The sequence below is a fragment of the Macaca mulatta genome, chromosome 12 (assembly GCF_049350105.2).
Source record: "Macaca mulatta isolate MMU2019108-1 chromosome 12, T2T-MMU8v2.0, whole genome shotgun sequence".
Taxonomy (NCBI): Eukaryota; Metazoa; Chordata; class Mammalia; order Primates; family Cercopithecidae; genus Macaca; species Macaca mulatta.
This window is the reverse complement of record NC_133417.1, coordinates 79,024,640-79,049,750: the sequence shown is the minus strand read 5'-3', so window position 1 is coordinate 79,049,750 and position 25,111 is coordinate 79,024,640. Positions and strand designations below refer to the sequence as shown.

Below are 25,111 nucleotides of genomic sequence, written 5' to 3'. Positions count from 1 at the left end.
GTGCTTTCAGGGAGACTTCCTTCATATTTTCAAAGATTCAAAAAATTTACCTAAACCACTGTCTATTTTGTTTATTAGTAAAACATAATGTAACTCCTCATTTCTGCTAATTTTGCTCATATGAATTTGACATTAAATAGTATACTATTTGTACACAAAAAACTTAAATACTACTTTACATACCTATACTTTAATTGTAATAGTATATTTATGTTTTATTATTATTACTGAATAATCCACATTACAATACAACTTAATTATTTTTAATTCTGGGAAATTATATTTTAAAACAATTTATAACTTGTAACAAGAGTATCTTGGTTTTTGGTATTTAAGAATGAGCTGTGTTCACTGTTTCTCTTAACCAAAGTCAATCAAACTCTCTCATGATTTCTTTGATACCTCTGTCTAAAATAATTGATACTTTATGTTTGAAAACATCTCATTTGGGGACTATAATCTAATTGGTAATTTTAATGAAATTAATTTGTTTATAAATGTGTATATTGTTTGGTGGATGTATCATTGCTTTCTGTTTGTAATATTTCTTAGTATTTGTTCATTTTTTATGATACTGTTCTTTATCTGGTAATTTGAGTAAATCCCAGTTGAATTATGTTGCCACATTATGTCTTCAAAAGGGCATAAAGTCAGTACACATGCTTCAGTAATATCTGGTTGTTTTACCCTTATGTTTCCAGTTGGCAATTTGAAATTATGGCTTCAACTGCACTTTAAATATGTGATAATAGCATGTGTTTCTAATAAGGGCCAGCATCATTTTGTTCAGATAGTGTGAATGGTTGTCACTCATATATGACAAATGCACCTTCATCTGCTTCTTTGATAGCCCCCTAAAAACCATACCCTGAAATCAGGCCGATGAAATTAGCTGCTGTGTAAATTGTGTGTCTGAGTGGTTCATTATCTAATCACCGTCAGAACCACAGTGATAAAGTAGATTGAAGCAGGGAAGAGGTCTGCCAGATGATTTCAGACACCCCCCCTCCCTAAATCTGGTTTCCCTTGGAAACCCTAATAGTGCAGTTCAGAACTTCAATCTTTCATGCCTGGAATTCAGTATCTTTTAATGTACCAAACTTGGAAATGCCAATAGTTCTAGAACATAATTTTGTTTTTGTAAAGACCATAATTTTATTTATTTAAATCAATTTTTGAAATATTGAGACTCTTGAACTACTGTTTTATTGCCAGTAGCCTTACTATTACTAAATGGGGAAAAAATGCTATGTCCTACTTGCTGAGAAGCCAGAGTAATTTATTTATTATATTTATTTGTTAACCTTCTAGGAATCTTTCCCTCTAATCATAATGAACCCTCTGTATTATTTGTTTATTGAATTGCTTCCCTTTAATTCATTTTAGGTGCTTTTGAAGATGATGATATCACACATGTTGAAGGAAGTGTAGATCCTATTCGAGATATAGAAATAATACATGAAGAGCTTCAGCTTAAAGATGAGGAAATGATTGGGCCCATTATAGATAAACTAGAAAAGGTGGCTGTGAGAGGAGGAGATAAAAAACTAAAACCTGAATATGTAAGTAAAAATTTACAGCTTCTTTAGATACTCAAGAGTTTATTTTTCTTGATTAAATTTTTTAAATAATGCATGTGATATATCTAATATTGTTATGGAATTTTAGAAGCTAAGGGTTATTTCTGTTAAAAAAAATTGTTAAGAAACTTTATTTTTAAACAACCAAGGACCATGGTGATAGGCTATTTAGGGGGTTCTAAGCAAGCAGTAGTTAGCAGTAATAATGAGTGTTTATATGATTACTATGTAGGTCTTCAAGTTTTAGTGTTAATAAAGTGTGGTTTATGATGAAAAACTTACTGGATTTGGCAAAATGACTCATACAGGTTTCATGGATTTGAAGAAGTGATTTATACAAAGAACTGGTTCTCCAGAGGGGTTAACTAAATTAATACACTCTTAAAGTAAACAGATCATTTTAATATTTTATGGAATGAAAAGATGCATCATTGTTCTTAATATTCAAATGTGTTTTCTATCACATTATAATGAATAATTATTAGTAACGTTGTAATAAATGTTCCAAAATGTACTTTGAAGCTTTTAGTTTACATATGATTGAATTGTCTTTAACATTTAAGAAACGGTGCCCTGGCGAGGCATGGTGGCTCACGCCCATCATCCCAGCACTTTGGGAGGCTGAGGTGGGTGGATCACCTGAGATCAGGAGTTTGAGACCAGCCTAGCCAACATGGTGAAACCCTGTCCCTACTAAAAATACAAAAATTAGCCGAGTGTGGTTGTAGGTGCCTGTAATCCCAGCTACTCGGGAGGCTGAGGCAGGAGAATCACTTGAACCTGGGAGGCAGAGGTTGCAGTGAGCAGAGATTGTACCACTGCACTCCAGCCTGAGTGACACAGTGAGACTCCATCTCAAAAAATATATTCAATAGTGGTCTCATAAGATAACGTCAAATTTTTTCTCTACCTTTTCTATGTTTAGATAAACAAATATTTACCATTGTGTTACAATTGCCTACAGTATTCAACACAATAACATGCGGTACAGGTTTGTAAGAGCAATAGGCTATACCATATACCCCACGGCCTAAGGAATATTAGTAGGCTGTACAATCTAGGTTTGTGAAAGTATACTCCGCATTGTTTGCACAAGGAGAAAATTGCTCAAAGACACATTTCTCAGAACAGTATCCTCATCATTAAGCACTGCATGACTGTAGTTTCTTTGGGAGCTATATCAGGAGACACATCAGAGAGTAAGAAATTGAAACTAGTAAGAGAGGCTGGGCGCGGTGGCTCATGCCTGTAATCCCAGCACTTTGGGAGGCTGAGGCAGGCAGATCACGAGGTCAAGAGATTGAGACCATCCTGGCCAACGTAGTGAAACCCTGTCTGTACTGAAAATACAAAAATTAGCCAGGCGTGGTGGCAGGCACTTGTAGTCCCAGCTACTCAGGAGGCTGAGGCAGGAGAATTGCTTGAACCCTGGAGGCAGAGGTTGCAGTGAGCCGAGATCGCGCCCTTGCACTCCAGCCTGGTGACAGAGTGAGACTCTGTCTCAAATAAATAAATAAATAAAATATTTTTAAAAATAAAATAAAATGAAACTAGTAAGAGAAAGTAACCAACACAAAGTATGTAAATGAGCAGGTTACCCCTATGGGCAAGAGTAAGGAAGCTGGGGTAATTATCAACCAATTTATATCAATTACTGGCTATGGGCTACTCCGAGGAGTGTTAACTCCTTGGTGCCTGATGTCTTTGTGGTTTGAGCATAGAATTGAGTCAGACTAACAGATGCTTACCTTAAGCCATCACCATGTACTAGACCTGTGATAGCAAAGGGAATTTTGGGCAGGGTAATCCTATAATTCTAGCACTTCGGGAGGCCAAGGCAGGTGGATCACCTGAGATCAGGAGTTTGAGACTAGCCTGGCCAACATGGTGAAACCCCATCTCGACCGAAAATACAAAAATTAGCCAGGTGTGGTGGTGCGTGCCTGTAATCTCACCTACTCGGGAGACTGAGGCAGGAGAATCACTGGAACCTGGGAGGTGGAGGCTGCAGTGAGCCGAGATCATGCCACTGCACTCCAGGCTGGCCAACAGAGTGAGACTCAGTCTCAATTAAAAAAAAAAAAGGAAAAGGAAAAGAAAAGGGATACCTATATGATTATGAGATCAACTAGCTACTGTAAGGAAGTTTCTTTTAGAAATATATTTCTTATTTTCTCTAGCATATGGTCTAAAGGTACAAAAATGTGATAGACATAAAAGAGATAGCTACTTGAACTTTATGAGAAAGATAGGCAGGTCATTTTGTATTTTAGTTTAGGTATTGTATTTACCTATTCTTCTTCAATATTGTTGATTCTTCCTGTTCATTTAAATGTATCTTTATTTTCTGAGTAATCTTTCAAAAATTCAACATTCAAACCTCTTTTCCTATGAAGTTTCCAGTTTCTAGATGTGGATTTTTGTATTTTTATGTCAATAAGCATGAAAGACTTAGGTTAAATATACTCTAGCATGAAACATGAGCTGACTTTTTAATGTTAAAGCAGAGTCTTTCCTGAGAGCAAGGTAGATGTACTCTGACATAAGATACACCTTTTTTTTTTTTTTTTTTTTTTTTTTTTTTTTTTTTTTGAGACTGAGTCTCACTTTGTCACCCAGGCTGGAGTTCAGTGGCACTATATCGGCCTCCCTGGTTGAAGTGATTCTTCTGCCTCAGGCTTCCAAGTAGCTGGGACTACAGGCGCATGCCACGACGCCCAGCTAATTTTTGTATTTTTAGTAGAGACGGGGTTTCACTGTATTGGCCAGGCTGGTCTCAAACTCCTGACCTCATGATCCACTCACCTCGGCCTCCCAAAGTGCTGAGATTACAGGCGTGAGCCACCGCGTGCGGCCAAGGTACACCTTTTATAGTGAGTCTTGCTGTCTGAAGTAAAACCCAGGCATTAAAGAAGGCAGGAGTGGGATAAGCATATTCTCTTGGCATCAGCCAAATGTGTTCATTTCCTAGGGTGGCTGTAACAAGCACCATGAACTGGATGACTTTAAACAACTATGTCTTCTTTCCCGGTTCTAGAGGATGAGAAGTCTGAAGTCAGGGTGTTGGCAGGGCCATGCTCCCTCTGAAGCCTCTCTGGGGGAGAAGTTCTAGCTTCTGGTAGCTCCAGGTGTTCCTTGCCTTGTGACAGCAGAACTCCAATGTCTGCCTTAGTCTTCACATGGCCACCTTTCCTGTGTCTCTGTCCAAATTTCCCTTTTCTTATAAGGACACAAGTCATACTAGCTTAAAGGCCCACCTTCCTCTAAGTATGGCTTCATCTTAATTAATTCCCAAATAAGTTCACTTTCTGAGTATCAGGGATGGGATTCAATCTATGATACCAAGTCATCAAGATCAAGGTTAATTTTAAATCTATTTGTGTGTATGTACATCTCATTTGGAAAAATGAAATTTGAAAAATGAAGTTAGGAGGCTTTAAGGAACAATTTATTTTGTATCAATTATTTGGAAATCATTATACTTAGAAAATATTCATAGAACTAATAGCTAATTAAAGAACTAAAGACCACTAGAAATTATAATTAATGAGTCTTTTTTTCTGAAAACATCTGAGTAAAAAATTAATGTCCTCAGTAATATGTAACTATTAGCAGATTTCTTATATTCTTAAGGCAGTTTTTAAAACTGGTATTAACATAGCTTTTGAAATATTTAAGGTATTTGTTTTTAACAAACATTGAAAGATTCAGAGTAGCATACAGGCATACTTCATTTTATTGACCTTCACTTTATTCGGTTCCACAGATGTTGTGGGTTTGGGAGGTTTTGTTGTTTTACAAATCAAAGGTTTGTGGCAACGCTGTGTTGAGCAACTCAATGCCATTTTTCCAACAGCAGGTGCTCCCTTTGTGTTTCTGTGTCACATTTTGATAATTCTTACAAGATTTCAAACCTTTTTGTTATTATAGTATTTGTTAAGGTGGTGTTTGACCGGTGATCTTTGATGTTCCTGGTATAACTGCTTTGGGGAGCCATGAACCATGCACATAGAAGACAGCAAACTTTGTCGATAAATGTTGGGTGTGCTCTGATTGCTCCACCTACTGGCCGTTTTCCATCTCTCTCCCTCTCCCAGGTTGTCTATGTTCCCTGAGACACAACATTGAAATTGGGCCAAATATTAATAATACCCCTATGATGGCTTCTAAGTGTTCAAGTGAAAGGAAGAGTCACATCTCTCACTTTAAATCAAAAGCTAGAAATGATTAAGCTTAGTGAGGAAGGCATGTTGACAGCTAAGATAGGCTGAAAGCCAGGTCTTTTGCACCAGATAACCAAGTTGTGAATGCAAAGGAAAAGTTCTTGAAGGAAATTAAAAGTGCTCCTCCAGAGAACACACAAATGAGAAGAAAGCAAAACAGCTGTATTGCTGATATGGAGAAAGGGATTTTTTTGTTTTATTTTGGTTTGGTTTTTTTTGACACAATGTCTCACTGTCTTGTCCAGGCTGGATCCAAACCCCTGGGCTTAAGTGATCCTCTTACCTCAGCCTCCCAAGTAGCTAGGATTATAGGTGTATACCACCATGCCCGGCTAATATGGAGAAAATTTTAGTGTTCTTGATAGAAGCTCGAACTATCTGCAATATTCCCTTAAGCAAAGGACTAGTCCAGAGCAAGGTCCTTACTCTTTAATTCTAGAGTTAGAAAATAGAGAGGTGAGGAAGCTGCAGAAGAAAAGTTGGAAGCTTGCAGAGGTTGTTTCATGTGGTTTAAGAAAAGAAGCCATAGCCCTAACATAAAACTGCAAGGTGAAGCAGCAAGTGCTAATGTAGAAGCCGCCGCAAGTTCTCCAGAAGGTCTAAGATCACTGATGAAGACAATGAAAACAACAGATGCTCAATGTTGACAAAACAGCCTTGGAAGAAGAGGCCATCCAGGCTTTAATTGCTTGAGAAGAGAAGTCAATTCTTGGCTTCAAAGGATATGCTGACTCCCTTGTTAAGGGCTAATGTGGCTGATGACTTTAAGTTGAAACCAATGCTCATTACCATTCTGAAAATCCTAGAGCCTTTGAGAGTTATGCTAAATCTATTCTGCCTGTGCTATATAAGTGGAACAACAAAACCTGGATGACAGCACATCTGTTTACAGCATGGTTTACTGAATATTTTAAGCCCACTGTTGAGACCTACTGCTCAGAAAAAAACGATTCCTTTCATTGAGACCTACTGATCATTGACAAAGTACCTGATCATTCAAGAACTCTGATGGAGATGTGCTAGGAGGTTAATGTTGTTTTCTTGCCTACTAAAACAACATCCATTCTGCAGCCCATAGATCAAGGAGTAATTTTGATGTTCATATCTTATTATTTAAGAAAATACATTTCATAAGACTGTAGCTGTCATAGGTAGTGATTTATCTCATGGATCTGGGCAAAATAAATTGAAAACCTTTTGGAAAGGATTCACCATTCTAGATGTCATTAAGAATATTCATGGCTGGGCGTGGTGGCTCACGCCTGTAATCCCAGCACTTTGAGAGGCCAAGGTGGGCAGATCACGGGGTCAGGAGTTCAAGACCAGCCTGGCCAACGTGGTGAAACCCTGTCTCTACTAGAAATACAAAAAAAAAAAAAATAGCCAGGCACGGTGGTGTGTGCCTGTAATCCTAGCTACTCAAGAGTCTGAGGCAGGAGAATTGCTTGAACCTGGGATTCTGAGGTTACAGTGAGCCAAGATCACACCACTGCATTCCAGCCTGGGTGACAGAGCAAGACTTGTGTCAGGGGAAAAAGAAAAGAAAAGAATATTCATGATTCATGAGAGGTCAAAACATCAACATTAATAGGGGTTTGGGATGAGTTGATTCCAAACCCACATGGATGACTTTGAGAGGCTCAAGACTTCAGTGGAGGAAGTAACTGCAGATGTGGTGGAAATAGCAAGAGAACTGGATGTAGACGTGGAACCTGAAGACATGATGGAACTGCTATAATCTCATGATAAAATTTGAATGGATGAGAGGTTGCCTGTTATGGATGATCAAAGAAAGTGGTTTCTCGAGATGGAATCTACTGCTGATGAAGATGCTGTGAACATTGTTGAAATGACAACAAAGGATTTAGAATATCACATACACTTAGTTGGTAAAGTAGTGGCAGGATTTGAGAGGATTGGCTTCAGTTTTGAGAGAAGTTGAAATGTGGGTAAAATGCTATGAGATAGCATTGCATGTCACAGGGAAATTTTTTGTGAAAGGAAGAGTTGATTGATATGGCAAACCTCATTGTTTTCATGTTTTAAGAAATTGTCACAGCCACCCAACTTTCAGCAACCACTACCCTGATTAGTCAGCAGCCATCAACATTAAGGCAAGTCCCTCCACCAGCAAAAAGATTACAACTCACTGAAAGCACAGATGATCATTAGCATTTTTTAGTAAAAGTATTTTTAAATTAAGGTTTGTATACTGTTTTTGTAGACATGCTATTGCACACTTAATAGACTACAATATAATGTAAACATAACCCTTATGCTTACTAGGAAACAAAAAAATTTGTGTGACTTGCTTTATAGTGATACTTCATTGCACTCACTTTTACTTGCTTTATGGTGATACTCACTTTATTGGAACTAAACCTGCAATATCTCTGAGGTGTGGTTGTACTGTAAAAATATATTCTTCCTCCTTTTATCTTCACATTTACCCCTTTCTTCTCTTTAGACTGTTGTGTGTCCTTTTAGGACACATGACTTAAAGAGATCATTTCTAAAAGAACATGATACTAGAGTAATTTTTGATAAGGCTGAACTCTCAGTCCTCATAATCTCTAGTTAATTGAACCAAATTGTTTAACAGAAAAACTGTATCTATGACTCCTTCCTCTTTTGTACCATCTACATCTCATCCTGTTGATTTTATATCTTGAATATTCCCCATACCTCTTTCTTTCTTCTTGTTTTTATTACTTCTTCTTTGGTTTGAGCCTCACTTATACTTAATTTGTTTTTGCGGTTTAACTGATCTTTTTGCCTCTAACTGCTCTTGTTTTCCACAAATACAAAATGAAGATCTAATCATGTTATTCCCTTGATTAAAATACCTATTTCCTATGGGACAGTGCCAACATAAAGGCCATGGCTCACAAAGTTCTTTGTGACTTGGGTTTGCTGGCTTAACATTGCTTTTTTTCCAGCTCTCCTGACGGTGAACTTAGGACTTTAACTGTACTGATTTTACATGAGGTCATTTACCAGAACTTTACCTGTTTGGTACTCTTCCATTCCCAATTCTTAGTCATTCTTCAAGACATAGCCTAAAGCATAAGTTCCCTGTTCCTTAAAAACAACTTTTTTAGCCGGGCACGGTGGCTCAAGCCTGTAATCCCAGCACTTTGGGAGGCTGAGACGGGCGGATCACAAGGTCAGGAGATCGAGACCATCCTGGCTAACACGGTGAAACCCCGTCTCTACTAAAAAATACAAAAAACTAGCCGGGCGAGGTGGCGGGCGCCTGTGGTCCCAGCTACTCCGGAGGCTGAGGCAGGAGAATGGCGTAAACCCGGGAGGCGGAGCTTGCAGTGAGCTGAGATCCGGCTACTGCACTCCAGCCTGGGCGACAGAGCCAGACTCAGTCTCAAAAAAAAAAAAAAAAAAAAAACAACTTTTTTATTGTGGTAAACTATACATAACATAAAATATACCATTAACCAATTTAAGTGTACAATTTCACTAGTATGAAGTACATTTATAATATTGTACAACCATTACCCCTATATATTTTCATAACTTTTTCGTCATTTTATACTGGAACTTTGTACTTTTATTATTCTTACAGCTTTTCTGTGAGTTTAAAATTTTTTTCAAAATAAAAAGTAAAAACACAATAATGATAACATGTTTTAATGTATAGAGTTCAGTTAAAATACATGACAATTATACAGAAAGGGTAGGAGAGGGTAGTGGAGTAAAAATGTTAAAATACTGCAATAAAAGACAAAGATTATATTTCAAAATAACCAGAAGAATGTTCTTACTACAAAGAAATGATAAATATATGAGGTGATGAATATGCTTAATACCCAGATTGATCATTACACAAAGTGTACATGTATCAAAACATCGCACTGTGCCCCATCAACATATGCAATTATTATGTGTCAGTTAAAAACAAAACTTCAAATACGTTTACTTTCTCTGGGGAAAGAAAAAAGAGGAGTTTGACAGTTTCTCTAAAAGTTAATTATAGACTTACCATATGAACTAGCAATTCTACTTCTGGGTATATACCCATCACAGTTACTCAAACAATATATGTGCATGTATGTTCATAGTGGCAATATTCATAATAGCCAAAAAGGAATGAAGTACTGATGCTACAATGTGCATGAGCCTCAAAAACATTATGCCATGTGAAAGAAGCCAGGCACAAAAGGTCACATCGTGAATGATTCCATATATATGCAGTGTTCAGAACAGGCAAATCCATAGAGACAGAACTGCATATTGGTGGTTGTCAGAGACTAGGGGGAGGAATAATGGATAGAAACTGCTTAATGAGTACCTTGCTTTATTTTGGAGTGATGGAAATGTTTTGGATCTAAATAGAGGTGGTCTGCATAACATTGTGAGTGTATGAAATGCTTTAGTACTAGATTGTGTTCAGATGGCTAATTTTATGTTTTATGTATTTTACTCCGATAAAGTTTTTAAAAATTAAAAAAGACAAAGAATGTCAGATTGGGTTTTAAAAGTCCACCTCTCTGCTGCCTACAAGAAACACATCTTAAATACAGATGCTCCTGGACTTACGTTGGGGTTACATCATAAGTTGAAAATATTGTATGTTGGCCTGGTGCAGTGGCTCACTCCTGTAATCCCAGCACTTTGGGAGGCTGAGGTGGGTGGATCGCTTGAGGCCAAGAAACCAACATGGCATAACCCTGTCTCTACTAAAAATACAAAAATCAGCTGGGCGTGGTGGCACATCCCTGTAATCCCAGCTACTTGGAAGGCCAAGGCACGAGAACGGCTGGAACCCGAGAGGTGGAAATTGCAGTGAGTCAAGGTTGCACCACTGCACTCCAGCCTGGGTGAGAGAGTGAGTCTCTGTCTCAAAAAGAAAAGAAAATATTGTATGTCAAAACAAAAAGCACTAATACCCCAATATACCCATCATAAAACCCAGAAGTCATAAGCTAAACCATCATAGGTCCAAATTCTCCTTGACTTACAATGCGGTTATGTCCCAGTAAAGTAAAAAATCTTAAATTGAATGAACTATTGTAAGTTGAAGATGTGGAAAAGTTGAAAGCAAAGAATGGAGAAATATATAATGTGCAAGCCCTAACAACAACAAAAAAGTTAGGATAGTATATGATATCAAAGTAGACTTTAAAGGAGTTAAAAGGGGCATTTCATAATGCCAAATGTTCAGTATACCAGGAGGCACAAAAACTTAAGTTTGTATATGCATAATAATATAACCTCAAAATACATAGTGCAAAAAGTGGCAGGATTGGAAGACAAAACATAAGAAAAACAAATCTATAGTAGTAAAAGAAAATATTAATACTTTTAGTAATTGATAGAATAAACAGAACTTTAGTAAAGAATATAGAATATTTAAACAACTTAATGAAGGAAGTTGACCTAATTAACATATATAGGATACTGCACCCAACAACAGTAGAATGTACATTCTTTTCAAGTACAAATGGAACATTTTCCAAAATTGATCATTTCATTGGCTATAAAACACGAATTTCAAATTATTGAAATCGTAAAGAATATATTATCTAAACACTATGGAATTAAACTTAGCAGTCAATAATGGGAAGATTACTAGAAATTGTCTAAATGTCTAGAAGTTAAGCAGTATAATTCTGAAAGATATCATGTTTCAAAGAAGAAATCACTATGGAAAGAAAATAGTTTAACTCTATGATAATGAAAATACGATATATCAAAATTTGTTGTTTTCTGATGTTTAAACTCAAGTTCTATAAATTTAGTCATAAATGTATATGTCTCAAAATAAGGAAAGGTGAAATCAGTGATCTGAAAGTCTTCTTCTGAAGGAGTTAGAAAAAGAACAATAAAAGGAAAAAGGAACCCAGAGAAATTAGATAAAAGGAAACAATTAAGATGAAAGTAAATATTAGTGAAATAGGAAAGAAGCATGTAATAAAAAGGATCAAAAAGGCCAAAAGTTGGTCATTTGAAAACACTAGTAAAATATAAATTCTTAGCAAGACTAGTGAAGGGGGAAAGAGAAAAGGAAAAAACTAGCATTATGAATGAAAATGTGTTACTGTAGATTCTGTAGACATCAATAGGCTGCTAAGAGGCTATTATAAGCAATTTATGGCAATCATTTTGAAAAATATATGAGATGGGCAAATTTAAAAGACTGCTTAAGAAAATGAGTGTAAAAAGAAATAAAAATGTAAATAGTTTTATATCTATTGAAGAAATTGAATTCATAATTTTAAACCTTACTATAAAGAAAAGTCCTGACCCAGATGACTTTACTATACATGTAAAGTCTCAATCACACTCTTCCATACAGTAGAAAAAGAGGAAAAACTTTATGAGGTCAGAATAGTCCTGATACTAAAATCTTACAATACAAGACAGAAAAATTATAGATGAGTCTCTTTCATGAACATAAAAGCACATTCCTCAGAGAAAGAAGATATCTGCAGTATCTAACAAAGAACTCCTACAAATAAATAAGAAAAAGACAGCCTGATAGAAAAATATGCAGAGACTTCAACAAGTACTTCACAAAAGAAATTCCTCATTAATCACCACAGAAATGCAAATTCAGACTATAGTGAGATACCATACACTTGCCATAAATTAGTAAGACTGACAATACCAAGTGTTGGGAAGAATGTGAAGCAAATGAAATTGTCATACAGTGCTGATGGGAGTGTAAATTAGTACATCTGCTTTTGAAAATTTATTAGCAATATGTATGAAGTTTAGATAAATGCCTGGCCTACAACCAAGCAATTCCAGTCTTAGGTATATACTCAAGAGAAATGCGTGCACAAATTTACCAAAATACATGTACAAGAATGGTTATAGCAGCTTTATTCCTAATAGCCTTAAAGTATAAACAGCCTAGATGTCCATTAACAGTAGAATGTATAAATTGTGCAATATTCCTACAGTGAAATATTATACCACAGAGAAAAACACAATACTGCTACATGGAATGACATGGATGAATTTCACAAATAATACTGAGCAGAAGAAGCCAGACACAAAGTAATATATATTGTGTGATTATTTCTATAAATTTCAATAACAGGCTAATTTGTGATGCAAAGAAGCCAGAAGAGTGATTATCTCTGAAAAGTAGTGGAACATTGTGACTGTACTACTAATAATCTTCTGTATGTTGATCAGGGTAGTAATTACAGACATGTGTTCATTCTCTGATAATTCATTTGGGCACTTGCATATGTTATACTGAGTGTATGTTATACTTCAGTATATTCCCGTCTCAAGTTTGACCTATAGGACCATTGATTATCTTCTGCCATATCAGTCGTGTCTCCAGATTGGACTTTTATTTTCCTCCTTTGATTTTGGTTTCATTAAAAATACTTGTACTTTTATCAGCTCTCTAGATATATCTCATCCATTTTTTTCTAACCTCACTGTTCTCTTTTTGTGACCTCGAGTGCATAGTTGGCTGTCATTGTTAAAGCTACCTGACCAGCATAAGTCAGTTCATCTGCTCCTATTGCATAGATGCTCTTATCTTTTTGCATTCTACTAAGTATGCCAAATAGTTCATTGAGGTTTTTTGTTTCTCAGTCATTTTTAAAGATGTGTTTTTTCTATGACTCTACTTTCCATAAATTATCAGTATTCCTTTTATTAAAATCAGATTTATTGGCTTCCCCACAACCTCCGGACCCTTCCTCAAACATGGTAAAGTCCATTCAAACTTATTTTCAGGAATCACAAGGACAGTTGCCTTTTTAGAGAATGGCCAGATCCTTTGCTGAGATCTATACCTCAGAAGTAAATTGGTGTCCATTTTGGTTGCCACTTTATTGTAGACAGGGGCCAGAAACATTATATTCAGGTGGTGGTCTTACTGTCTACTTCGGTAAATCATATAACTGAAAACCTACAGTTGGCAGCCTGTATTCTACCAAGGTTATTGCTAGAATTAACCTATTGTGTTAGTTCTTGGGGGGTCCCCTTCACCCCCAAAATTACTCAGCCAGAAAGTGGTAGAACCAGGACTTGAACTCAAATCTTGAGGAATATGGCTGAAATCCATATTCTTAACCATATTCCATTTTTCTAAACCTGCTGTTCTCACTTAGCAGTGTATTTTGGACATTTTCCCATGCAGATATACATATAGATACATCTCATCTTAATGGATACAAAGTGTTCTGTTCTATCAGTTCCCAATAACTTGATTAGCAAATCTCCAATTAATTGCTTTTTAGATTTTATTTATTTGTTTGTTTGTTTCTGAGAGAACTTTTGCTCTTGTCCCCCAGGCTGGAATGCAATGGTGCAATCTCGGCTCACTGCAACCTCCCCCTCCCGAGTTCAATTGATTCTCCTGCCTCAGCCTCCCAAGTAGCTGGGATTACAGGCGCCCATCACCATGCCTAGCTAATTTTTGTATTTTTTTTTTTTAAGTAGAGACAGGATTTCGCTATGTTGGCCAGGCTGGTCTCGAACTCCTGACCTCAGGTGATCCAACTGCCTTGGCTTCCCAAAGTCCTAGGATTACGGGCATGAGCCACCATGCCCGGCCTAGATTTTCTTTTAAAAAAAGTTTTAAAAATGTTTATTTCTTTCATTATTTTTTTGGATACAGGGTCTCACTCTGTCATCCAGGCTGGAGTGCATGGTGTGATCGTAGTTTGCTGCAGCCTCGTACTGGACTCAAGCAATCCCCCCTCAACCTCAGCCTCTTAAGTAGCTGGGACTACAGACACACACCACTACACCCAGTTAATTTTTAATTTTTAATTTTATTTAGAGATGGAGTCTCACTATATTGCCCAAGACAGTCTCAAACTCCTAGCTTCAAGCCAGCCTCCTGCCTCAGCCTCCCAAAATGCTGGGATTACAAGCATGAGCCACCATGCCTGGCTTTTTCAATTGTTTCTAATTTATATCTGTCTTCTTGTGCCAGTGCCATACTATTCTAATTACTATAGTTTTATGGTTTATTTTAATATCTAGTAGGACAAGTCCCATATTTTTCTCTCTAAACATTTTTTAACCTTAAGCAAGTAGTTCTTTTAGAATAATGATATATTTAATATATAATATTCTTCAACATCCCTATTTTGATTTTAACTGGAATTTGTTAGATAAACATTATAAAAGGTAGAATTTTTATCAGTTTAGTCTTGGATAGGATAGAGAAATTTTCAGTGCAGGGTCTGGCTAAAGCAAGTTTTGGGTCAGTGTTTCAACCTCTGGTCTAGAAGTCCCTGGACCTAGAACATTTACTTTAATTGGCTGTTGTTGGGGCATTTGAGTAGTGCCATCAGAGTCACTAACAGCCATGGTTCTTGGATTTTTGGATTATGGATCCCTTTTAAAAGCATGTGAAAGTTATGTGCCATCTTCCCTCAAAGGGACATAAATGGAACTTTATGTACAATTTCAGGGTGAAATCTATTTATGGATCATAGGTTAATAATTCCTGCTATGGGAACTGAAGATACCAAGATATAGAAGTCTCGTGTTTTAGGAATATCTAATAAATGACTGGATTATTATGTAATTGTCTGCAAAGAAAAATTACTATTTTTGTGATACATGGATTAATGATCAGCTATTGTACCCCAATAATAAAAATAAGAATATTGAATTTCTCTGATAGCCTGAATGAGAATGAGGATTTTGAATAACAACCTTGGGGGATGTCTAGGCTAAACAAGGAACAGTTATAAAAGTAGTAAGGAAGACAAATATGCCAGGATATGGAACAGAACATGAACTTGCAAGTCACTTAGACCAGAATTTGAATCTCATCTCTGCCACTTACTAGCTCTGGGAATTTAGGCAAGTCACACATGATGCTCTGAATCTAAATACATTACAGTTACTGTTAACAATAACAATAATAAAATATATCAAGAAAATAGAGCATTTCTAATTTTAAATGTGAAGCTCTGAGTAAGAAGAGTCAAAGCAAAATAGTGAGGTATTAAAGGTGAGTTTGGGTTTTTTTGCAGTTAAATGATAGTCGTTTAGCAAAAGCTAGTTCTTGCAGAATTAGAAGCCTGACTTGAGATTTCATGAAAAAAGCCAGTAGTTTTAGTAACTCAGAAATTTGAAGAAAAGGACTAGTGAACAAATTATACAGATGGAAAAGTATACATACACTTCAAAGGAGCACCCAACAGAACATATTGCCATTTTGTAGATCACTGGGATTTAATCTTTCATCTATCATGACAACAACAACAGTTCTGTGCCAAGAACTGTGCTAAACACTGTATGCATTATCTCTTTTAATCTTCACAACAACCCCCAGGAGGTAGATCTCATCTTCTGCATTTTATCAATGAAGTAGGTCACAGACCTGGTAAGTGGCTAGGATTTATTCCCACGCTTAAGCATTATACTGTTACCTCTTGAATTAGTCCACTCATGTAACTGCAATCTAACAAAAAAGTTCAAATGACCAGGAATTTTTATGTATCTCTATAATGTACAGAATTTGTTTTGAAAATGAGGGATTTGTTAAAGTTATCAAAATAGCCCAATTTAGTACCCCTACATCTGTATTTCTATATAATGATAGTAAAGAAATATGGAACCTAAGGCAACTTCTAAATGCATTGGGTATTTAATTTTTTTTTCCAGTTAAGCAAGTTCAGTTAACTGGAACCTTTTATTCTTCTAATCATCGTTATTTATATATGTATTTATACATATGAACATAAGGAAATAAATTCAGTCAACCATTAAGCATTATATCCAAACAAGCCCAAATGTTTTCTTTCATCTGTTTAGAAGTTTTTCAGATAAGGAATATCACATCTTTTAATTTTTTGCTAAAATTAGAATTAATTTTTACTTTATGTAAGAAAAAGAGCACATTGAAACTATACCATATACTGATCATTTATATAAGATAATCTTATCTGAAAGGCAATCTGTTTTTTATTTGTCTGAAATAAAACTGACATCTCTTAATAAATCTAAGTTGTCTTTTCTTGGCTGTTAGATCTTTTGTAGAAATAATTAAGAGAGCACTGAGTACAAAATATTTTTATTTCAACTGTTCAAAAACTAGGTTATAATATATAAATTTCTCTAAAAATATTTGAATGTGGCTTTAAGGAATACTGTGCTGTTCAAGAACTTTGATTATAAGTGAATTCTATTTAATTAAAACTTGACTGCAAAAAATTTTTTGAGTGCTCCTAATTTGTAATATAAGTTGTAATGTGAGAAAAAGCAAACGAATGCCAAAATGCTTTTGTGATAAGATTTCTGTATCTGAAGTAGTGGTCTAGTTAATTTAAAATGAAAGAGAAATATGGAAATTCCTTCACTAGTGATCAGCACTTATTGAGGCTCTTATGTTTTGTAAAAATGTTTAGAGTTACAGAAGTATTTTATACTTTTTATATGATTAAAATTTAATTTCTTCCCCTATTTTTTGTTTGGCTTTCTTTTGTCTGTTTTCTTTCTTTAATTGAAAAAACTAATGGAACCAAATATAAGATGGTACCACTGTTTTTTCTTTCTTTTGTATAATCTTGTTGCGTGTCTCTACATAAGCTGTTCTGGCCACTCATCATAGTAACCAGCTGGGCCATTTCACCTGCTGGAGCCATTAAAGAGGACTCTCTCCCCCTAGATTAATCCCCTCCGACATTAGTTTTTTGCACTGACAACTAGAGCAGGCATTCAGAATTTGCAGGTGGCCAGTGTGACGCACATAATTGCCTACAATTTTAGGCAATGAATAAAAATGGTCTACATTACTTGTCAAAGGTTGTATATGCAGTGCCAAGTGAGATCTATGGGAAGCCTTTTAGGGTTTAAAGAACAGTTAATAGCAAGGCTGCACAGGGCTTTTTTAATCATAATGCATTTGTAATATAGCACTTTGATCTTCTCCTTGTAGGAAATGGTGTTACATTAGCCACTTTTAAACATTTATGAGTGAAATTCAGTTATAGAAGAGTAAAAGTGATTATTCTTAAGCAGAACATGTTAGATTTCATTAAAAGTTTTCAGCTTGCCCCTTCCTTGTTAAAATCTGTGGGAAGTCCTTTGCCTGGAGGGTTTCAAATCAGGATCTAAGGATATAAGGCTTTTTCCTTATTTTTCCTGTTGGTAACAGCAAGATTTGGAAGGAAGGTATACTAAATATTGAGATAATTTATACAAATGGATATTTAAAGAAGAATAACTGATTATGGTAAAGTACATCGATAAAAATCCAGGAAATTGATTACTAATAATTGTGTTACAATAAATTTTGAGAAATGCATATTTAAAACATATCCATAAATTATCTTTAATAACAACAACAACAAAAACCCAGATGACTCTCAAATGCACTTCTTCTGGAAGAGCAAAATTTGACCTTTCAGACCCGAGAGCCTTTTATTAACACCTGCCTGTAAGGAGAACCTTGCCACACGCAGCTTTTAGATTCAGAACCACAAAACTGATGAGGAAAGGCTTGAAGGGTTCAGTTTGTGTCACTTGCTGTTTGCCGTTTCCATTTCACAGATGATTAATCTTTCTGTGAAGAAAGGCCAGAGAAACAAAGCACATTGGGCTCTTCCTGCAGTTACTCCTTCTGAATGCACACTAGCTTGCTAACTAAAAGGCCTTTAGATTTCCAGCAGAGAGAGATGTTCTGAAAGTGAATGCAGCTGGTTGGAGGTCACCAGTGCAGGGCTCTTGCCATTGTGTAATGGAGGCTTTGGCAGGTTGGGGGGGTGGGGGAGTTGGGGGTATCAGGGGTGCGGCTGCAGGAGAAGTGGTCAGGGAGAAGGTGTTGACAAAAAATTAATTTAAAATAAAAAGGGATTTGGTCAGTTGATTTAATATTTTGGAGGCTGGATCATCGATAATAGGCTCAATTTTGTCTTGTTTGTTTTTCTTCTTAAGGGAAAAATGTAATTTAGTCTTTCTTCAGTATATTCCCTCACTCCATTTTCTAATAGCATGTTTGTCTTCTATATGGCATCACTAGGTAATATTGAAATGGTATTAACTCTTGTATTTAGTCTTTGATGTAATTGAATTGACATTTTTCAGGCTGTTACAAATTTTTGCTAATATTATCCATTTTATACATTAAAAATTTAATGCCACAATGTTTTATTAGTATTTGATTTTTAAGTGAGATACTGAAAATAATTATTTGTGTGACCTAGCCCCCTTTCATTAAAACAATCTATTTTTATTTTGAAAATTTAAAAACTTTTTATTTTAATATTTAGTATCTAAATGCTTAGTTATTCATATATATTTACTTTTTTCTCAATCGTGTGTAGGATATAATGTGCAAAGTAAAATCCTGGGTTATAGATCAAAAGAAACCTGTTCGCTTCTATCATGATTGGAATGACAAAGAGGTAAGTTATAAATATCATGCCATCTCTTACTGCCTTTGCTTTGATTTGCTAGGGAACAAATTAGAGTTGTCATTATTTTACACTTACCATTATATCTAAACTTTTATTTCTGTCAGTGATTGCTTATTCCTGGGCTTGTTATTTTTTTCTTTTCCCCCATTCATGATATTTCATAACCACTAATCTTTTGGAAACAAGAATTATAAAAATGAAAATGCCTACTTGTTTTAAAGAATGTTTACTTTCAAATTCTTCAGTGATTTACTCCATATTTACTAAACTTTTAAAAGGATTCTTTCTCCATCTCCCACTTTAGATTGAAGTGTTGAATAAACACTTATTTTTGACTTCAAAACCAATGGTCTACTTGGTTAATCTTTCTGAAAAAGACTACATTAGAAAGAAAAACAAATGGTAAGTTTTTCCTCACCATATATACCCAGATGCATCATCTCTGTACACACACAAATACACACCCATGTATATGTACTTAACCGCAATGTTTAATTTTAATATTTTTGTCCTTATTATTAAAAAGTTTAAAATGAATGAGAAGGCTTTGCTTGGTATTTACCTTCACAGATGAGTCTTCTAATTGATTTATAGTTAGAGAACTTAAGAAAACCTGAATTAAATTAAGCAATATTGAATTATATGTTTACTTATCAAATGTAAGTTTATTAGACGTTATTATTTATTTCCATTGCAAAATGGGAATAAATGTCACAACAATAAAACTTCTTACATTAGGATTTCTAGCTGTGTTGATATTATAAGTGACTTTAAAATACCCACTTGGTAGCTGGGCATGAATTTTAAAATCCAGATTGAATGCTTTAAAAAAAAAAAAAAGGCTGTGTGTGGGGAAAGACCAGTACCTGTTTCATATGCTTTAAAAGTACATCGAGGTAAAAACTGTTCATTCATGTATTGATTGTCATTTTTGGCATGTAACCAAAATGTACAAGATTTGTTGCTGTCACTAATAACTTCAGAAAATTATGTGTTCATGTACGTGTAGGCATGTCCACATTTGGCATACCACTCACTTTGACTTGCCTCACCGGACTCTAAGTATTTTATACTATTGAATCATACAAACAAATCAAAACTATCCAATGCAAAATATCTGAATTCTCCTAAAATATATTGTCTGTTTCTCCCTGTACTTCATTAAGTACTTAGATGCACATGGTTTCAATTTTCCATTAAAAATTCTCATTTCCATATGATATCAAAGAGTGAGAAGGCTTTAAACTGAAAAATAAACATTCATAGACTGGAAGCCAAAACAATAATTAATGTCAGATGGTTAACTCCAATAAATCATTAGAATAAATTCTGTGAAATTACTGCAACTAAAAATGCCCTGTTAATATTACTATAAGACATTTTGTGTTCCCGATAGAAGCTGAATTTAGCCTCTTTATTGGTAATGTTCTAAAAAGCATAAATGGAACTTAAAGATTTCATTCAGGCTGGTCAGTGTCCTCCATCGGGTAATTAACTTTAAAATAATCAGTTCTGTTGCCTTTCAAATTCTTATAAATGTGATGATTGTGTTAAAAATTGTTACCTTTAGGAATGAATTTTAAAATTTATTATTTGACCTCAGTTAATAAATCTTCTCATTGTGGTATGAATGGTAAGGTTTCCTGTGGCTCTGTGAAACAATACAGACATCAAAGTTTACATGAAAAGGGATGAGTCAGTTTCCTTGCCCAAAGGGGCTTCTCACACCTGTATTTGGATGATTACAGGTAGAACTCCCTGGCTCTAATTGTATAGTAAATACCATTTCCCAGACCCTAATGGTAGACAGACTGCTTAGGAGACGCCAGTCTGTGATTTAGCTGTCGCCAGACACCCCATGTTTTTTGTGAGACCAGTTGTGATGATGATATGGTTATAGCCAATTGAAAGTAAACTCTTGTCTAAATAGCAAATTTTAATTTATAATAATGTAGAGGTATGAATGATCCTATTTTATAAAACCAAATCTTAACAGGTTTTAGGTATAACTAATGATCTGGTTTGGGGTTGGTGTGCGTATGTTTTGGGGGGAGGGTTGGGAGGGATCCAGATCTTGTGGAAGTTAGTGTAATTGTAGCTGAAAGATCAAAGACTGGGTAACTGAGTGATGTTCCAGAAGAGAATTTACCACATAGCCATTTTCTGTACAGTTTCTGCCGCCTGCTGTTCCTATTTTCCCTCAAGCTAGCCATTGACTACCCCCTGTGCATCCCTGCTCGTAAAAAATGATTGAGGAAGTATTTGTCATGTATTTATGAGTGGGAAATATTGTGTGATAGGGAATGGCATCTACTGGAGCCAGAAAGATTGCCATTTTCCTTTCATTCAGCCACTCTGCTACAGCTTTAAATCCTCTGTTTATGCAACATAGCCTTTGTATTAAAGTGCAGAATAAATTTTTATTATGAAGGATATGAATACTAGGTTTTCATCATTTATAACACTGAAAGCAGATGTAAATAGTTAAAATCCATTTTAACTACTAAATCCTTTTAATTGTGTTAGCATCTTGTTTTTTGGTAATGTTTACATCTAAGCTGCATTTGCATTATTAGTTGCTTCTTTAGCAAAAGAAAAAGTTTTTGTTTTTTAAGATTAACATGTAATGTTACTATAGCAAATAAGCCTGATGCAGGAAATAGTAATAAATATTTTCATGGGTCTTTTAGATCTGGAAAACTATTTTAAACCATCAAGAAAGAGGTGAGGAGAAGTTTGTGACTTTGGCCACAAGAGGAAGACTAAAACTGTTGTTATTTTAGCAGGTCACCATTTCAGAAGTATTGAACACTTTAGTTACTGAAGTTCACCCTAAATGTAAATGGTAATGTGTTATTTTTCAACCCTAGAGAAGAAGGAAGCATTTTGAAAGATAGGTCTATTGTGTTATTGAGTAGCTGTATTGACCTTTTGTAAGATGCAAAAACTGGAATGGCTCCAAGCATCTACTCACTAGTTTTAACAGTGTTGAATTAGTCATTTCATTGATTTATGATTAAAGACCTAGCCCCTGAAGAGAAGCTGACATGGCAGCCGGGTTGGTTGCAGTTGTGTTATGAGCAAATGACAGTAATCAAGATATTGTAAGTGAATCCATAAACCATTTTTTATTATTACAAATTGCTGTTTCTTGAATGAATCAAACTATATAGAAGTTTTTGTTGTTTTTGGTGAGCACAAGCATTTTTGAACGCTCAAGGTTTTCATTTTCTAAACACGATCAGCTGTTACTTATAACTAATACTATACGTGGTATTAATTTTCATTTGAGATTGCTTACTGAGTCATGGTGTCAAGCAGGTACAGGACATTAGAACTGTCAAACTACTGCTTAATTAGGGGTTTAAATTTCAATCTTTGCACCCTTGCTGCTCTGTTAGTAGAGTATGCCATCCAATTATGAAATCAGTAGAACAAACTAATTTTAGGTATTTTTTTACACCTACCAGCTATCAAATATGTTTCATTTTTGTGATCCTGCCTTTCTTGAAACTGTTAATAAAGGATAATTATATTTTATTATTTATTATACTACATATTTATGTTCAACTAGAAAATATAACTAAACTTTTAGATATGCAGACTTTGTGTGTGTGTGTGTGTGTTATACACACATTTTCATATGCCTTGGTGGGCTTGTAGTCATTTAGTATTACCTTTTGGGTAATATTATATGAGTCAATTAATCTGAGTCATGAAATTGATTCAAGATAGGTAGACAAATACTTGGAAAGTCTTTTAAGCTGTTTTATAATGAAGGGCAATGTGTCAAGTTCACTAAATGCATTTTAAGTAGAAAAATGTTTTATTATTAATTCTTATTATACTATGATTCAGTTCCTTCCCCTTTCCCATCTTTGTGTGTTCATTAGTTTTCCACATAATTTGGACACAACAACTAAAAATAGTTTGGGGATACTATACATTATGTGCTTGGTTCGGGGGGAATCATGGGATAAATATATTTTCTTGATTTCCTGAGCTGCCTATAAAAATTATAGCTACTATATCTCAGCAAGTATATATGTAGATGGAAGTGTGTATATTTTTGACACACAATTTTCTATTTCTGTATGTGTGCATATATATACACACATATATGCATATAAATATAAAAAACGATTTCTGTAGAACTATTGTAGGAGGTCATCAGTTTCTGACAAGATCAGTTAAGCTAGAAATACAACACAGACATTCTGCTTTGGAAAAATTACTTTGTATTATGATAAAGCTTATTAATAGTATTATTTATACTATGAATTAGGATTTCAAATAATTTTTGGTGAATGAATTTTTTGGAATTATTTCTTTCTCTGATCAGAATCTTTAGAGTTAAAAAGAATATGGTAAAGAAAAATGGTCTTTTTATTACAGGAGATGGAAGGCTGAAAGAAGTGGGGATGGGGAAAAACCTTTGCCCATTCAGGAATCTTTTTTTTTTTCTTTTTTTGGTCAAATGTACTTTTGCATTTGAATATATTTTTACATGTAGTAATATTTGTGAATTCCTGTTTGGTTTTCATTAAATGGGTTTTGAATATTCTTTCGACAATTTCTTGTTCTTATCAAGAGGTAACAATGCAGTAGTGCACTTCGGATTTCTTATGAAAGAGATAATTATATACGAAAGCATTTTTTTTATATGAACATAATGCTACTGACCGTATGCATATTAGGAATTTCCCTTGGCCTGTTTGTATTTTTTGCAATACTATTTATAGCCAATGATTTCTATTTGCCAGATGGTTCACTGAATTTAAGAAAGTGATACATTTGGGAGTGCCCGTTGTAATCTTATTAGCACCATCTGCTGACTTACTGATTTGTGAGTGATGTAATTTATCAAATATGTCAGGACTTTCATCTTTTTCAAACTAGCTGAAGAATTTCACTCCACATAAATAGGAAAAGTTTTATAAAATTGTTTCTAGCTTCCACAGATGAAAAGGTTTATAAGTACTTTTTAAAAAATAAGTGTTCCTTAGGATTCTGTCATGTGAAATTAAAATATATATTCCCTATACATGTACACACATCAATGATCTAGGAAATGAAATATAAAGTTTGGTTTATAGCTATACAATGTTCTTCAAATTATAAATGATTCATCTGCACAAAGAATTTCTTTGCTTCCCTACCCTACTCACTTTGTTGAATAATTCAAAAGCAGTCCTCTTAAAAATCTGCACTAGAGATTAAGGATCTCTGAGTCATATTTTGTTACCAAGACTCTGAGTTGGGATGAGCTACACTCTTACAACTGGAGTTGATATGGTTTGGATTTGTGTCCCCGTCCGAATCTCATGTTGAATTATAATCCCCAATGTTGGCAGAGGGGCCTGGTAGGAGACTACTGGATTGCAGGGGTGGATTTCCTTCTTGCTGTTCTCATGATAATGAGTGAGTTCTCATGAGATCTGGTTGATTAAAAGTGTGTAGCACCTATACCTTTGCTCTCTTCCTCCTTCTCAGGCCGTGCCTGCTTCCTCTTTACCTTTGCCATAATTAGAAGTTTCCTGAGGCCTCCCCAACCAATGCCTCACGGCCTGCAGAACCATGAGCTAATTAGATCTCTTTTCTTTATCAATTACCCAGTCTCAGGTAGTTCTTTATAGCAGTGTGAGAATGGACTAATACAGGAGTTTAGTAGTTGGTGAAGGCAGTAGAGGAGAATTTTGAAGCTCAGAAACCTTAGGACTGTTGGGAGTGGGAGATACAGGGCAGAACCTTGGGAAGGATTTAGAATGGAGGCTCAAGATAGTTTGTAGGATTTGAATAACAGGTTTTCCTGGGAGAAGGGTGGAGAAAAGGAAAGGTGAACAATGTCAGTGTTTTACAGCCTAATATGTCCTGCTTGTGCAGGATAGGAGGAAGAGCATTATTTGTCTCTACCCTTTTCTCCTGTGCAGCACGTTCCCCA

General features: G+C 35.2%; 1 protein-coding gene across 2 annotated transcripts in view; it reads left to right on the top strand.

Moving 5' to 3' along the window:
• The window catches only part of OLA1 (Obg like ATPase 1), a 171,089-nt gene that overhangs the window by 102,252 nt on the left and 43,726 nt on the right, over positions 1-25,111 (top strand). For both annotated transcript variants that reach the window (XM_015110359.3, NM_001266628.2), the window contains 3 exon segments: positions 1,387-1,562; positions 19,078-19,158; positions 19,475-19,572. In XM_015110359.3, the coding sequence (XP_014965845.3) occupies positions 1,488-1,562; positions 19,078-19,158; positions 19,475-19,572 (254 nt within the window). In that variant the 5' untranslated portion in view covers positions 1,387-1,487.